A 15,124-nucleotide genomic window follows, 5' to 3' on the forward strand; every position below is an offset into this window, starting at 1 on the left:
GTCACTCTCTGCTGTGTTATATACTTCGTTTGTACAAGAAATGTCCACAAGATGGAGAATTGTCCAAGATCAGACATTTGTTTCATCAATTTCCCGACTGAAGCTCGAAAAATACAAGGCCAATCCTTCAAAAACCCTCTACATGACCTTGTAACTAATTATAATACAATGGATTCTGGTTAATTGGACCATCAGTTAATTGGGGCAGCTGCTTATTTGGGACCATTCTTAAACAACAAAAACTAATTAAGAAATTAGCCAGAATTTCCTTTGTTTATTTGCTACACTCTGTTGCTTAATTGGGACAGGAGATTGTCGTCGAAGAGTTTCTAACTACTGTCAGTCGCATGTACTTGTGTGATTTTGAACAAACAGTTTTTAAATAGTGGCAGTCGTGTGTACTTGTGTTTAAAAAGCAGTAATTTTTGTCACTGATAGTTGGCGAAGGATAGGCAGGAAAACAATTCAGAACTGTTTTGCTCACTGCGGTTTCAAGCATTCAGGCTTGGAGACGCCACAAAAGACCAGGAGTAAAAATGAAACGATTTCACTACTTCACCAAGTTAGGAACTACAAATAGTTTGAAGGAGTCAACAATCTTCTTGAATGTTAAAATGAAAATGAAGATTGGGAGGATGCAATCATCAACAGCTTTGAATGAAGGCGGTCCATTATCTGCACCGATTTTGTCGATAACTATTAGGAGCTAATACACAGTTGTATAGTACTGATGGAGTATTGGTTGTGTTCTAATTTGTTCTGTATTTCATTTAAATACATAATGTGTTCCTGAGGAGACTGAGGTCCTTTAACATCTGCCGGACGATGCTGAGGATGTTCTACGAGTCTGTGGTGGCCAGTGCTATCATATTTGCTGTTGTGTGCTGGTGCAGCAGGCTGAGGGTAGCAGACACCAACAGAATCAACAATCTCATCCGTAAGGCCAGTGATGTTGTGGGGATGGAACTGGACTCTCTCACGATGGTGTCTGAAAAGAGGATGCTGTCTAAGTTGCATGCCATCTTGGTCAATGTCTCCCATCCACTACATAATGTACTGGGTGGGCACAGGAGTACATTCAGCCAGAGACTCATTCCACCAAGATGCAGCACAGAGCGTCATAGGAAGTCATTCCTGCCTGTGGCCATCAAACTTTACAACTCCTCCCTTGGAGGGTCAGACACCCTGAGCCAATAGGCTGGTCCTGGACTTATTTCATAATTTACTGGCATAATTTACATATTACTATTTAACTATTTATGGTTCTATCACTATTTATTATTTATGGTGCAACTGTAACGAAAACCAACTTCCCCCGGGATCAATAAAGTATGACTATGACTATGTGTTACTCAGTTAAAAGGTAGTTTGTCTTTTTCATACCTTTTAGAAGTACTTGCTTGAAACTTCAGCTAATTAGGGCATCCGCTTAATTGGGCCAGAATATTCTGGTCCCAAAGTGTCCCAATAAACCGGAATCCACTGTACATTTATTTGTAAAGGTCTATCAGAGATTAAACTTCACCATGAGGATAACGGGTCCAGGGGTCCTTTCGTGTATAGGCTACTGCCTGTATAAAGCTATGTTAATAATTATTTGTGGATTGATGTGCGATTGATTAAGTAATATTGTGGTTATTTTTAATTTTTAAGAAAAATAATATTAATGAGATACCTGTTCGTGCGAGGAGACTAGCAGGCAGTTGCGCGGCCACTTCGTGCGAGGCCCCGGACATGCCAACCAAGCACAAGGCGGCGGGTGTCGGTGGTGGCGGCGCTGAGAAACCTCCGGCAGCGGTACCGGACACCGACATCAGCTCCGGCCGCGCTATGGAGAACGACATCCTCGACTCGCTGGAGGATCTGGGGTATGGAGGGGGCTGGGGTCGGGGCGAGCTGGGCTCGGGTGCCCTGTACCTTCCCGGGGCTTCTACCAAGCTGGGCCGCCGGCGGAGGCCGGTGTCGTGCTTTCGACTTGGCGTTGGAGCGCGGCCAGCCTTCCTCCTCTGCCCGCTGTAAGGCAGCGGCATTTCACTGGAGGCCCGTGCTTGACGCGAGCTGCCGGCGGGTTGCAGAAGGCCCCGAGGCCACTCGGTCGCCATCCTCTCCTTGCTGATGCTACAGGTTTCGTGGTAACCAGCCTTGCTCAGAAAGGCTGGCGAGCTTGATTTTATTCTAAGCAACACACACAAAATGCTGGAGGAACTCAGCAGGCCAGGCAGTGTCTGACTTGCTATATTATTTTATTCTGCTATTCTTACTTAATAGTTTGTCGGCCTTACAAACCTGATGCCTATGGCAGGCCTGGTGATCTGACCTATTTAAGGTCTTGCCCTAAATGACAGTGGTGAAGGATGTTAAACAGTTCCTGAATCACTTTTCAGCATTAGTGGTTAAATGTTTTTGCTACCACACTCCCTGATTTGATCTATGACTTATGCAAGTTCATAGATGTGTTACATTACTTAATTATATTTAATCGCATAAGTCAAGAAAAGCAATGATCTGGTCTGGGTTGGAAGTGGTCACATGTCATGTTCAATTAACTATATTACGAATAATCCAGTGGAGTTCTTATACTTGAAGTTGATGCAAGGTAAAAGACCACCATGAGAGTTATATACTGGCCTCTGAACCGTAGCCAGGATGTGGGGATCAAATTTCAGCAGGTGATAGAAAGGGCTTGTTAAAAAGGCAATGTTACAATAGTCATGGGGGATTTCAAGATATAAGTAGATTGGGAAAATCAGGTTGGTGCTGGATCCCACAGGAGGGAATTTGTAGAATGCCTATGAGGTGGCATTTTAGAGCAATTTGTGGTTGAGCCCATTGGGGGAAAGCAATTCTGAATTGAGTGTTATGAAATTTGATTAGGGAGCTTAAGGTAAAAGAGCCCTTAGAAAATGATGGAGTTCACCCTGCAGTTTGAGAGGGAGAAGCTAAACTAAGATGTATTGGCATTACATTGGGGTAAAAGGAATTACAGAGGCACGAGAGAGGAACTGACCGAAGTCGATTGGAAGGGGACCACAAGCAGGGATAACAGCAGAACAGCAGTGGCTGGAGTTTCTGGGAGCAAATTTCAAGGCGCAGGAAAGATGCATCCCAAAGATAAAGAAGTATTCTAAGGGGAAGATAAGGCAACCATGGCTGACAAGTCAAAGATAGCATGAAAGCAAAAGAGAGGGCATGTAAGATAGCAAAAATTAATGGGCAGCTTTGGCAATAATTGGGAAGTTTTTAAAAACCAACTGAAGGCAAATAAAAATGCATTATGAAAGGAAAGATGAAATAGGATGGTAAACTAATAATATCAAGGAGGATACCAAAAGCATTTTCAGATATTTAAAAAGTAAAAGAAAGGTGAGAGCAGACATCAGACTGCTGGAAAATGACACTGGAGAGGCAGTAATGGTGGATGAACTTAATAAGTATTTTGTGTCATTCTTCACTGCGGAAGACACTAGCAGCCAGAAATTCAAAAGAGTCAGGAGGCAGAAGTGAGTGTTGTTACTATTACTAAGGAGAAGGTGCTTGTGAAGCTGAAAAGTCTGAAGTTAGATAGATCACCTAGACTGGATGGATTACACCCTGGAGTTCTGACAGAGGTGGTTGAAGAGGTTGTTGAGGCATTGGTAATGATCTTTCAAGAATCACTAGATTCTAGAATGTTTCTAGAGGACTAGAAAATTGCAAATGTGACTCCGCTCTTTAAGAATAAAGGAAATTATAGGCTAATTAGCCTGACTTCAGTGGTTGGGAAGATATTGGAGTCCATTATTAATGATGAGATTTTGTGGTACTTGGAGGCACATGATAAAGTAGGCTGAAGTTAGCATAGTAATCTAAAGGGGAAATCTTGCCTGACAAATCTGTTGGAGTTCTTAAGAGGAAATAACAGGCAGGATAGATGGCCAATGGATATTGTTTATTTGGATTTTTAGAAGTCCCTTGATAAAGTGCTGCATATGAGACCTCTTTACAAGATAAGAACTCATTGTATTACAGGAAAGAAACTAGCATGGGGAGAAAGTTCAAAAATCAGAGGTGCAAAAGTACTTGGGAGCCCTCATGCAGTATTCCTAAAGGTTAACTTACAGGTTGAGTCAGTGGTGAGGAACACAAATGCAATGTTGGCATTTATTTTGAGAGGACTAGCATTACCATTTATTGCAAGAGCACTAGTATTAGCATTCATTTCAGGAGGACTGGAATACAAAAGCATGGATGTGATGCTGAGGCTTTTTAAGGCATATTTCAGGTTGAATTCGGAGTATTGTGAGCAGTTTTGTGCCACTTATCTAATATAAGTGTTGGCATTGGAGAGGGTCCAGAGAAGGTTCATGAGAATGATTCCAGGAGTGAAGGGGTTAACTTATGAGGCATGTTTGATGGCTCTAGGTCTTTACTCACTGGAGTTTAGAAGAATGAGGAGAGATCTCATTGAAACCTATCAAACATTGAAAGGCCTAGATGAGTAGATTTGGAGATGGTGTTTCCTCTAGTGGGGAAGTCTAGGACCAAAGGGCACAGGCTCAGAATGGAGGGGTGTCCATTTAGAACAGAGATGAGGAATATTTTTGTCCAGAGGTTAGCTAATCTTTGCAATTCATACCACAGACGGCTGTGGAGGCCAAGTCATTGGATATATTTAAAATGGAGGTTTATGGGTTCTTAATTATCAGGGCATCAAAGGTTATGGGGTTGAGAAAGTGATGATAAATCAGCCATGATGGAATAGTAGAGCAGACATGACGGGCTGAATGCCGTAATTCTCCTTCTATGTCTTATGGTTGTATATTACAGGCTTGCAATAAGTTTAAATATAGTGGTTTGCTGTATTGCCCAGATATTAATTGCATTCTCTTTCTAGATAGATTGTGAGCAGTCTGACTGAGAAAACTCAACATCCTATTTGATCCTCAATATCTGTAACACTATAGATGTATGGTGAGGCAGAGCTAACGGGTAGGGTTTTAGATAGAGAGCAGTGGGTATATGGAAGGAATTACCAGAGGATGGGCCTGTTTCTGTGCTGCATAACTATTCAATGGTATTACCATTAAATTTCCTGGATGGCTTATCATTGACTTTGGGCAAGGAGGCTATTTCTGTGTGGTATAACTCAGGTGCTGTTAAGATACAAATCAATGGTTAGTGTGTACTCTTCACTTGTCTAGACGACTGCAGCTCCAGCAACATTCAAGCAGCTCATTGTACTGGATCCTATATGAATGCCATGTACTATAATTGTTTATTATCTTTATCATCAGTTCACCTTGGCTGCTCTGTATGTCACATAAACAATGTGCTGCAGTCGCAAACATCAGAATAGTTTTCTGTTCTTCTCCATACCTTTAGGGGCAGTCCTTGCTGATTGATTTTTTTTTTGAAGAGCAAGTAATTGTCTCTTAGCCTGGTGTGGTTGGTGTAGTCTATTTGGTTTTCACTACAGCTTTTTGTCAAGGTTCCATATGAGACACTTGACCAAAAGGTAAGATCTCATGGAATCCAGGGCAGTTTGGCAAATTGGATCTAAAATTAGTTTGGTGATGGTTGAGGCTTGTTTTAGCAAATTGTGCCTATGACCTGTGGTGTATTTAAACGCAAACAACAGGAATTCTGCAGATGCTGGAAATTCAAGCAACACACATCAAAGTTGCTGGTGAACGCAGCAGGCCAGGCAGCATCTGTAGGAAGAGGTGCAGTCGACATTTCAGGCCGAGACCCTTCGTCAGGACTAACTGAAGGAAGAGTGAGTAAGGGATTTGAAAGTTGGAGGGGGAGGGGGAGATCCAAAATGATAGGAGAAGACAGGAGGGGGAGGGATAGAGCCAAGAGCTGGACAGGTGATAGGCAAAAGGGGATACGAGAGGATCATGGGACAGGAGGTCCGGGAAGAAAGACGGGGGGGGGGGGAACCCAGAGGATGGGCAAGAGGCAAGTGGTGTATGCAGGGTTTTGTGCGGAAACGTTTGCTGTTTGTTGTTTACATTAACATTTTGGATTTGTTAGTAGAGGCAAGATTGGTAAGTTTGCCAAGACGTGATGGTGTTGATCGTGAGGATAATCTTTGGCAACAGAGCAGTATTAGAAAGATGGGCAGAGAATTAGTAAATGGGATTAAATCTTGAAAAATATGGGGTGATGCATTTTGGGAGGATTAATAATATTGGTTATGCACATTTAATGGTATGAACCAAGGGGCAGACAGATTTAGGTATACATTGTCAAGTGTCACTGAAATCTGCAGCACAAGTAGATAGGTGGTTAAGAAAGCATACAGGATACTTGTCTTCATTAGCTGTGGCATTGAACATAAATCAGAGAGATAATTAGACCACAGCTGGAGATCTGCTTGTAGTTCAGGTCACTGTAGAAAGTAAGTAATTGCTTTAAAAGAGGTACACAGAAGATTCACTGATGTTCATAGTTGATAGGTGTGTTGAAAGACATTCTCAGTCTCTCGTTGCTATAGTTGGAAGTTCCAACCTGCTTCAAAAGGACAGTACCCAGGAAGAGCAGAGTGTGCTGCCTTATCATCCAGTAGCACTCACATCTATGGTGATGAAATGCTTTGAGAAGTTGGTTATGGCTAGAACTGAGGTCCTGTCTCAACAAGGACCTGGATGCACTGCAATTTGTCTATGGCCACAATAGGTCTGTGGCCGATGCCAGCTCATTGGCTCTTCAAACGGGCTTGGACCACCTGGACAATACTAATATCTGTATCAGAATGCTGTTTATGGACAATGTTTTAACACCATTATTCCTACAGTCCTGATCGATAAGCTGCAGCACCTGAGCCTCTGTCCCTCCCTCTGCAACTGGATCTTCAACTTCTTAACTGGAAGATCACAATCTGTGCAGATTGGAAATACCATCTCTACCTTGCTGCCATTCAACACTCACACACCTCAGGGATGTGTGCTTAGCCCACTGCCCTGCTCTCTCTACACCCATGACTGTGGTTAGGCACAGCTCAAATGCCGTCTATAAATTTGTTGATGACACAACTATTGTTGGCAGAATTTCAGATGGTGATAGGAGGCTGTAAAGGAGTGATATATATCAGTTAGTTGAGTGCTGTTACAGCAACAACCTTGCACTCAATGTCAGCAAGACCAAAGAGCAAAAATTGTGGACTTAAGACAGAGTAAGATGAGGAAACACACACCAGTCCTCGTAGAGGGATCAGAAGTGGAAAGAGTGAACAATTTCAAGTTTCTGGGTATCAGCATCTCTGAGGATCTAACCTGGACCCAACATATCGATGCAGCTACAAAGAGGGCACGACAGCGACTATATTTCATTAGGAATTTGAGAAGATTTGTTGTGTCACCAAAGCCACTCACAAATGTCTACAGATGTACCATGGAGAGAATTCAAACTGGCTGCATCACTGCCTGGTTTGAGCATGGGGGGGTGGGGAAGCGGCTACTGCACAGGATCAAAAAAAGCTGCAGAGAGTTGTAAACTTAGTCAAGTCCATCATGGGTACTAATCTCCATATTGTCCAGGACATCTTCAAGGAATGATGCCTCAAAAAGGGGATGTCCATCATTAAGGACCCCCATCATCCAGGCATGCCCTCTTATTGCTACCATCAGGGAGGAAGTACAGGACCCTGAAGGCACACTCTCAACAATTCAGGAACAGCTTCTTTTCCTCTGCCATCTGATTTCTGAATGGACATACACGAGGGGTGATTGATAAGTTTGTGGCCTAAGGTAGAAGGAGATGAGTTATTAACCTCAAACTTTCTGCATAATCACTCAAAGAGTTGAACAGCAGCATGTGCATGTAACGAGAGCTGTATAACTCATTGCCTACTGTAGGCCACAAACTTATCAATCACTCCTGCTGTGGGCACCTTCTGGAGGTCCACGGTCTGTATGCTCCACAACCACTGGACTAAGTGTGTAAATGTAGGAGGGCACTATGTTGAAAAATAAATGTGCTAGGTTGTCTGAAATTGACTCCTTCTACCTTAGGCCACCAACTTATCAATCACCCCTCGTACTTTAATTCAAGTTTTTTCCCCTATATTATGTGTTGCATTGTACTGCTGCTGAAAAGACAACAAATTTCACAACATAGGCCAGTGATATTAAACCTAATTCTGATTTTAACATTGTTTTGGTCAAGTGATTTTGGCTATGAGTAGAGACCAAATTGGTTGGGTTTGTTTTCCCAGTATTAAAACATAAGACCAATAGCAGAATTAGGCTATTTGGCCTACTCCACCATATCATCATGCCTGATTTATTAGTACTCTCAACCCCATTCTCCTGCCTTCTCCCTGTAACCTTTGACATGCTTACTAATCAAGCTGAAGGTTGGAATGGACACGGAGTCATTCTACATTGTGACTCTGAGCAGTTGATGGCTCTAGGCTTGTACTTGCTGGAGCTTAGAAAAATGAGTGAGGGGAGGGTTCTCATTGAAACCTATTGAATATTAAAAGACCTAGATACACTGCACATTAAGAGGATGTTCCCAATCATGGGAAAGTTTAGGATCAGAGGACATTGCGTCAGGATAGAAGGACATCCATTTAGAACAGAGATGAGGAAGAATTTCTTTAGTGAGAATGTAGTTAATCTATGGAAATCCCATTGCCAGAGGCTGTGGAGTCTCAGTCATTGAGTATATTTAAAGTGGAAGTTAAAAGTCCTTAATTAGGGCATCAAAGGATAATGGAAGAAGGCAGAAGAATGGGGTTGCTAGGGTTAATTAATCAGCTATGATGGACTGGCGGAGAAGACTCGATAGACTGAATTGCCAAATTTTGCTCCTATTTCTTATGTCAATGAAATACCTTGTCACTCAGTGATATTACAGTACATCAAAACCTTCGAGATGTAACTGGCTTTAATAAAGTGGAGAACCAGGGAAAGCTATTTAGCTTTCCTGACGAAGGGTCTCGGCCTGAAACGTCGACTGCACCTCTTCCTAGAGGTGCTGCCTGGCCTGCTGCGTTCACCGGCAACTTTTATGTGTGAAAGCTATTTAGGTTTGGGGCAGCACTGATTATCAGTGGAGGAAATAAACAAGACTGTATGAGGGTGGAAGGCAAGAGAGATTTCTGCTTGGGGAGGGGGAGAGTGTAGTGTTTACTTGGATTCCCAAAGTTTACATTTGAAGAATGGGCATTTATTGATGGCAATGAGAGACAGATTATTCATGATAGACTATCTAATGCTGCTTCGGGTTTGAGTTGAGGTAAGTAAGAGAGATTGACGGAGACAGAGGTAGATATTCGCTATTAAGACATTTAGCAAGATGCCACATGGTAGGCTAGTCCAAGAGGTTAAGGCACGTGAGTTTGTTCAATCCAAGATTGAATCCAAATTGGTGGAGAGAGGCAGAGAGTGATGGTAGAAGGATATTTGTCTGATTAAAAGTCTGTGTCCAGGGATTGATGCTCGGTCATAGAACAAGAATAGTACAGCACAGTACAGGTCCTTCGGCCCACAATGTTGTGCTGACTCTTAACCCCTGCCTCCCATATAACACCCCCACCTTAAATTCCTCCATATTCCTGTCTAGTAGTCTCTTGAATTTCACTGGTGTATCTGCCTCCACCACTGACTCAGACAGTGCACTCCTTGCACCAACCACTCTCTGAGTAAAAAAACCTTCCTCTAATATCCCCCTTGAAGTTTCCACCCCTTACCATAAAGCCATGTCCTCTTGTATTGAGCAGTGGTGCACTGGGGAAGAGGCGCTGGCTATCCACTCTATCTATTCCTCTTAATATCTTGTCCACTCTATCTATTCCTCTTATCATGTCTCCTCTCATCCTCCTCCTCTCCAAAGAGTAAAGCCCTAGCTCCCTTAATCTCTGATCATAATGCATACTCTCCAAACTAGGCAGCATCCTGATGAATCTCCTTTGTACCCTTTCCAATGCTTCCACATCTTTCCTATAGAGGCGACCAGAACTGGACACAGTACTCCAACTGTGGCTTAACCAGAGTTTTATAGAGCTGCATCATTACCTCGCGACTCTCAAACTCTATCCCTCGACTTATGAAAGCTAACACCCCATAAGCTTTCTTAACTACCCTATCTACCTGTGAGGCAACTTTCAGGGATCTATGGACATGTACCCCCAGATCCCTCTACTCCTCCACGCTACTAAGTATCCTGCCATTTATTTTGTACTCTGCCTTGGAGTTTGTCCTTCCAAAGTGTACCACCTCACACTTCTCCGGGTTGAACTCCATCTGCCACTCCACCTCTGCATCCTATTGGTGTCTCTCTGCAATCTTCGACAATCCTCTGTGGTTAATAAGACGTCCTTTATGGTTTGTAATATATGTTAATGACATGAATGGGAATGTAAGGGGTATGATAAGTTTGCAAATGACATGAAAATTGTTTCATGGATAGAGAGAAAAGTTGTCTTCGGTTCCAGCAGGATAAAGTTCAGATTAAAGATGGGTGCCGTGCTGATGGATGGGTTTTAATCCTAACAGTTGTAGAAAACCTACAGCACAATACAGGCCCTTCTGCCCATAAAGTTGTGTGGTATATGTTCCTACCTTAGAAATTACTAGGCTTACCCAGAGTTGGCTCCCGAATTCAATTCTACGATTAATGAAGGCCAATACACTGTATGCTTTCTCAACCACAGAGTCAACCTGTGCAGCTGCTTTGAGCATCCTATGGACTCGGACCCCAAGATCCCTCTGATCCTCCACGCTGCCAAGAGTCTTACCATTAATACTATATTCTGCCATCATATTTGACCTACCAAAATGGACCACTTCACACTTACCTAGGTTATGTGAGGCAATTCATTTTGCAAAGTCACGTGTGTAGATGTGTATACTGAATGGTAGGCTGCTACGGAATGTTGAGGAATAGAGTGACTTTGAGATTTGAGTTTGTTCTCTGAAAGTGATAACAGTGGATAGGGTGGTGAAGAAGGCAAACAGCATGCTTGTTTTCATAGTTTTGGGCATAGAACATGAGATGGAGATTGTAAATGTTGGAATCTGAGGCTAGAAATAAACTGCAGGAAGAACTCTCGGTCAATCATCATCTGTGGAGGCAAAGAAATGGTTATGTTTCAAGCCAACACACTGCATTATTTCAATTAGATATTATAAGATCATACTTCTATTTGTCACATCATTGAAAAGATGTGGTTCTTCTGGAAAGTGTAGTGGGGATTCACCGGGATATTTCTTGGATTGGAGAATTTAATTATGGAGAGAGATTGAAAAGTCTGCATTCATTTTCCCTGGATTGAAGAAGCCCTGCAATAAAAGCATATAACATTATATGAAACATAGATAGTTGGAATAATTTTCCCATTGTAGGCCTTTCAAAAATAAGAGGGCAGATGTTAAGATGAGAGGAAGGAGTTTTAGAGGGGAATTGATAGGGGAAGTCTTGTATGCAGTGTGGTTAATATCTGGAACTTGTCACCACAGGAGGTGTGGGGGGGGGGTCAGATAAAATTGCTATATGCATGAGACAGGCAAGGCATAAATAAATGCAGAGCAATACACAGATGTGAGTAGTGTAAATGGGCAAACATGTTGGCAGTGGTGTAATGACCAGAGTCTATTTTTATGCTGCACATCTCTGATTTTTTATTCCCCAATATACCTAGCACACAGACACATCTGATAGATGTGGGAAGTGTAAAGAGAGGTTGCAATGTTGAAAATGCGCAGGTGATCAAATAGCATCACTGGAGAGAAATCAACAGCTCAATGACCATTTATCAGAATTTCTTTATTTTTTTAATGAAAACTATATTTCATTAACATTTCAAAGATGTGAATGAGAATATGCAGACCTAAACTGGATACTAATCAAGGTATTTAAGTGAAAGTTATGTTTAGAAAGAATCGTCCTTTTATTTAACACAACACCCAAAATGCTGGAGGAACTCAGCAGGTCAGGCGGCATATATGGGAAAGAATAAACAGATTTGGGCCGAGACCCTTCATCAGGATTTTATTTAGAGAGTCTATTTTCTTTTTGAGGCATGCTTCTCAGTTGCAGTGGATTAAATTAATAAATTGTTTAGCAGTTGGGTTAATAAATAATGTCAAAACATTTCCACAAATTCATATTTTTATTGGTATCTGTGTTTACAGCTTTGCTTGAAAAGAGTGTAGGGTTGGAAATCCATCTATACATAGGACTTCATTAATAAATGTGGGAATAAAAGACTTCTTGAATGTTCACTGTTATAACTCATTTTGCAGATACAAAGGTCCACTACTAGACAATGGAGCTCTGGATTTGGCAACAACTAAAGGGGCAGCATCTCCAGAATATACTAAACTATGTGCCTGGCTTGTAATGGAACTGAAAGCTCTTTTCAAACTGGTTGAAAATGTCAATGCAACTACTAGTAAGTTTTTTTTTATCATTAATTGCAAACTGTAAAACTTGAATGATGATTTTAATCCAGATTGTACATGAAATAATATTGGAAAATAATGGTGTAGTAATTTTGCACTAACTTGTTGAGTAGGTACTCTGATGCAAATATATTCTGATAACTTTGCAGGCCTTTGTGCTTATTCATTACTCACTTGTACTTTTACAGTTATCAGTCTGACTTACTGTGCCTTTGTTCAAGTTAATAAAATCACAGGAAATCAATTGATAAATTTGTATCGTAGGACACCACCAGGTTCAAGAACAGTACTACTCCACAATCATCAGGTTCTTGAGAAAAGGGGATAACTACACTCACTTGCCAATCAATTGAGATCTTCCCACAACCAGTGATCTCACTTTAAGAACTTTTTACCTTGTTATCTCATGTTCTCAATATTTATTGCTATTTACTAATATTTGCATTTACACAGTTTGTTGTCTTCTGCACTCTGGTTGATCTTTCATTGATCCTGTTAAAGTTACAATCTATAGATTTGCTAGGGTATGCCCACAGGAAAATGACCCTCAGAGGGGTATATGGAGATATATGTATTTTGATAATAAAATTTACTTTGAACATAAGCATAGGATGGAAAAAGGCCCTTGGGCCCATTGAGCACCTATTTACACCAATTCCATTTTTATTCTCCCCACATTCTCATTGCTCCCTAGATTCTACCACTCAAGTGCACAGGAAGGGGAATTTGTAGTGTAACATCCTATACATCTTTGTGATGTAGGAGGAAAACAGAACACCTGAGAAATGCTCACCTGGTCACCCGAGTGACGGAACTCAAAGATAGTGGCTCTGTTAGTTGTGCCCCTGCATTAAAGTTCAAAGTAAATTTTATTATCAGAGTGCATATATGTCATCACATAAAACCCTCAGATTCTTTTTCCTGTGGGCATACCCAGCAGATCTTTGGAATAATAACTGTAAACAGGATCAATGAAAGATCAAGTAGAGCATAGAAGACAACAAAATGCAAATATAAATACATAGCAATAAATAAGAAGAGCATGAAATGATAGTCATTAAAGTGATATCATTGGTTGTGGGGACATTATCGAGAGATGTGTGTAATGTAATTTGAAGTCTTGTGAATCACATTCTCAGGATGTTTGTTGTTACTTCATTTGATTCTGCAGTAGTCTGATTTTGTTTTTTTAATATTCAAAGTGAGTGCTCGACCTTTAACTAGAATGCTACATTTTTGCCTACAATATTTTTAAACCGTGATACTTTGATTAGTATGTTGGTCGTGTCCGTATCTTACAACTGGAACAATGGAAGAAATGCTGTAAATCTATGAACTTAATGGGTCAATTGGAAAAATATTTAAATATCTAGTTTTAGAACTTGTGACTTGTATACTTTTGTCAACTTTGTAGGTCCCACAGAAGCTGAAGAATTTCAACTGGAAATGAGTGGCTTGCTAGCTGAGATGCAGTGTCCCTATTCTGTTCTAACTACTGGAGATGTCACTAAACGTCTTCTCAACAAAAATAATTGCCTTTTACTACTTAGTAAGTTACAGGAAAATTTCTACTTTAAAATTAAAGCTTTGTAACTTAGTAAAATTAAAACTTTGGCTATGCTGATGTGTTTAAAGATAATAATAGTTGTTGTTCCTTTTCACACCTTGTGGTGCATTGGGCAGCAACCTTGCTGTTTCTTTAGCATTTTTGTCTTTTATTTTAATGAGGCCGAGTTGCTAGCTCAACGCTTAACCTAGTACGGATGGAAGGCATGCAAGGAGCCGGCCAAATTTGAACCAGGAACCACTCACCTTGAAATCCGGTGCAGATGCCACTACACCACTGACCACTGATAATAAAGTGGCCACTTTTATAGGTACTTCCTGTACCTAATAGAGAGGCCACTGAGTGTATGTTTGTGGTCTTCTGCTGCTGTAGCCCATCCACTTCAATGTTTGGCATGTTGTACACTCAGAGAAGCTGTTCTGCACTTTTGTAACGTTTGGTTAGCGGGTCCTGGAGCTGCAGTGTGCAAACGACTGTGCTCTTGTGGCCCACACTCCAGAGAATCTTCAGACTGTCCTTGCTATGGCAGTGAGAGTGTACAGCAGGATGGGGCTGACTGTCAGTACCACCAAGACAGAGGTGATTTGCCAGTGAAGTACTTGTGTCCCACCCACTCTACCTGCCTTCACCGTTGGTGATGAAAAGCTGTCAGTAGTGCCATCTTTCAAATATCTGGGGATCATTCTTTCTGAGGATAGCGGCATTGACAGTGACATCCAGAGCCGCATTAAACAGGCATCAGCTGCTTTTGGAGACTTCGGCATAGAGTCTTTCAGAACAGGAGCCTTCGTCCCTCCACAAAGGTCGCTGTATACCAGGTGGTCTGTGTCACTACCCTCCTTTATAGCTGTGAAGATTGGGTCACATCAAGTCCTTGGAGCACTTCCACATAAGCTGCCTCCAGCACATCCTGGGAATTACCTGGTGTGAGCGGGTACCTCACACTGAAATACTTGTAAAGACCAACTGCAGGAGTATTGAGGCCTTGATCACCCAGTGTCAGCTGCAGTGGCTGGGGCACATGATAAGGATGCCCCCATGTCGGCTACCCCACAAGTGTTATAGGGCCAGCTACATCATGGTCGACGCTCAGCCGGAAGGCTGAAGAAACACTATAAGGATCAGATGAAGAATGCTTTACGGAAGTGCAAGATCAGACCCGAGG

General features: G+C 41.7%; 1 protein-coding gene across 1 annotated transcript in view; it reads left to right on the forward strand.

Moving 5' to 3' along the window:
- Nucleotides 1–1,728: 1,728 nt before the first annotated feature.
- fam98a (family with sequence similarity 98 member A) overlaps nucleotides 1,729–15,124 on the forward strand; it is a 32,876-nt gene continuing 19,480 nt past the window's right edge. Inside the window, exons 1-3 of the mRNA XM_072264868.1 lie at nucleotides 1,729–1,868; nucleotides 12,234–12,382; nucleotides 13,807–13,941. Coding sequence (XP_072120969.1) covers nucleotides 1,735–1,868; nucleotides 12,234–12,382; nucleotides 13,807–13,941 — 418 coding nt within the window. The 5' untranslated portion in view covers nucleotides 1,729–1,734. The remainder of the gene's footprint in view (nucleotides 1,869–12,233; nucleotides 12,383–13,806; nucleotides 13,942–15,124) is intronic.

Source organism: Mobula birostris, chromosome 8 (genome assembly GCF_030028105.1).
Source record: "Mobula birostris isolate sMobBir1 chromosome 8, sMobBir1.hap1, whole genome shotgun sequence".
Lineage (NCBI taxonomy): Eukaryota > Metazoa > Chordata > Chondrichthyes > Myliobatiformes > Myliobatidae > Mobula > Mobula birostris.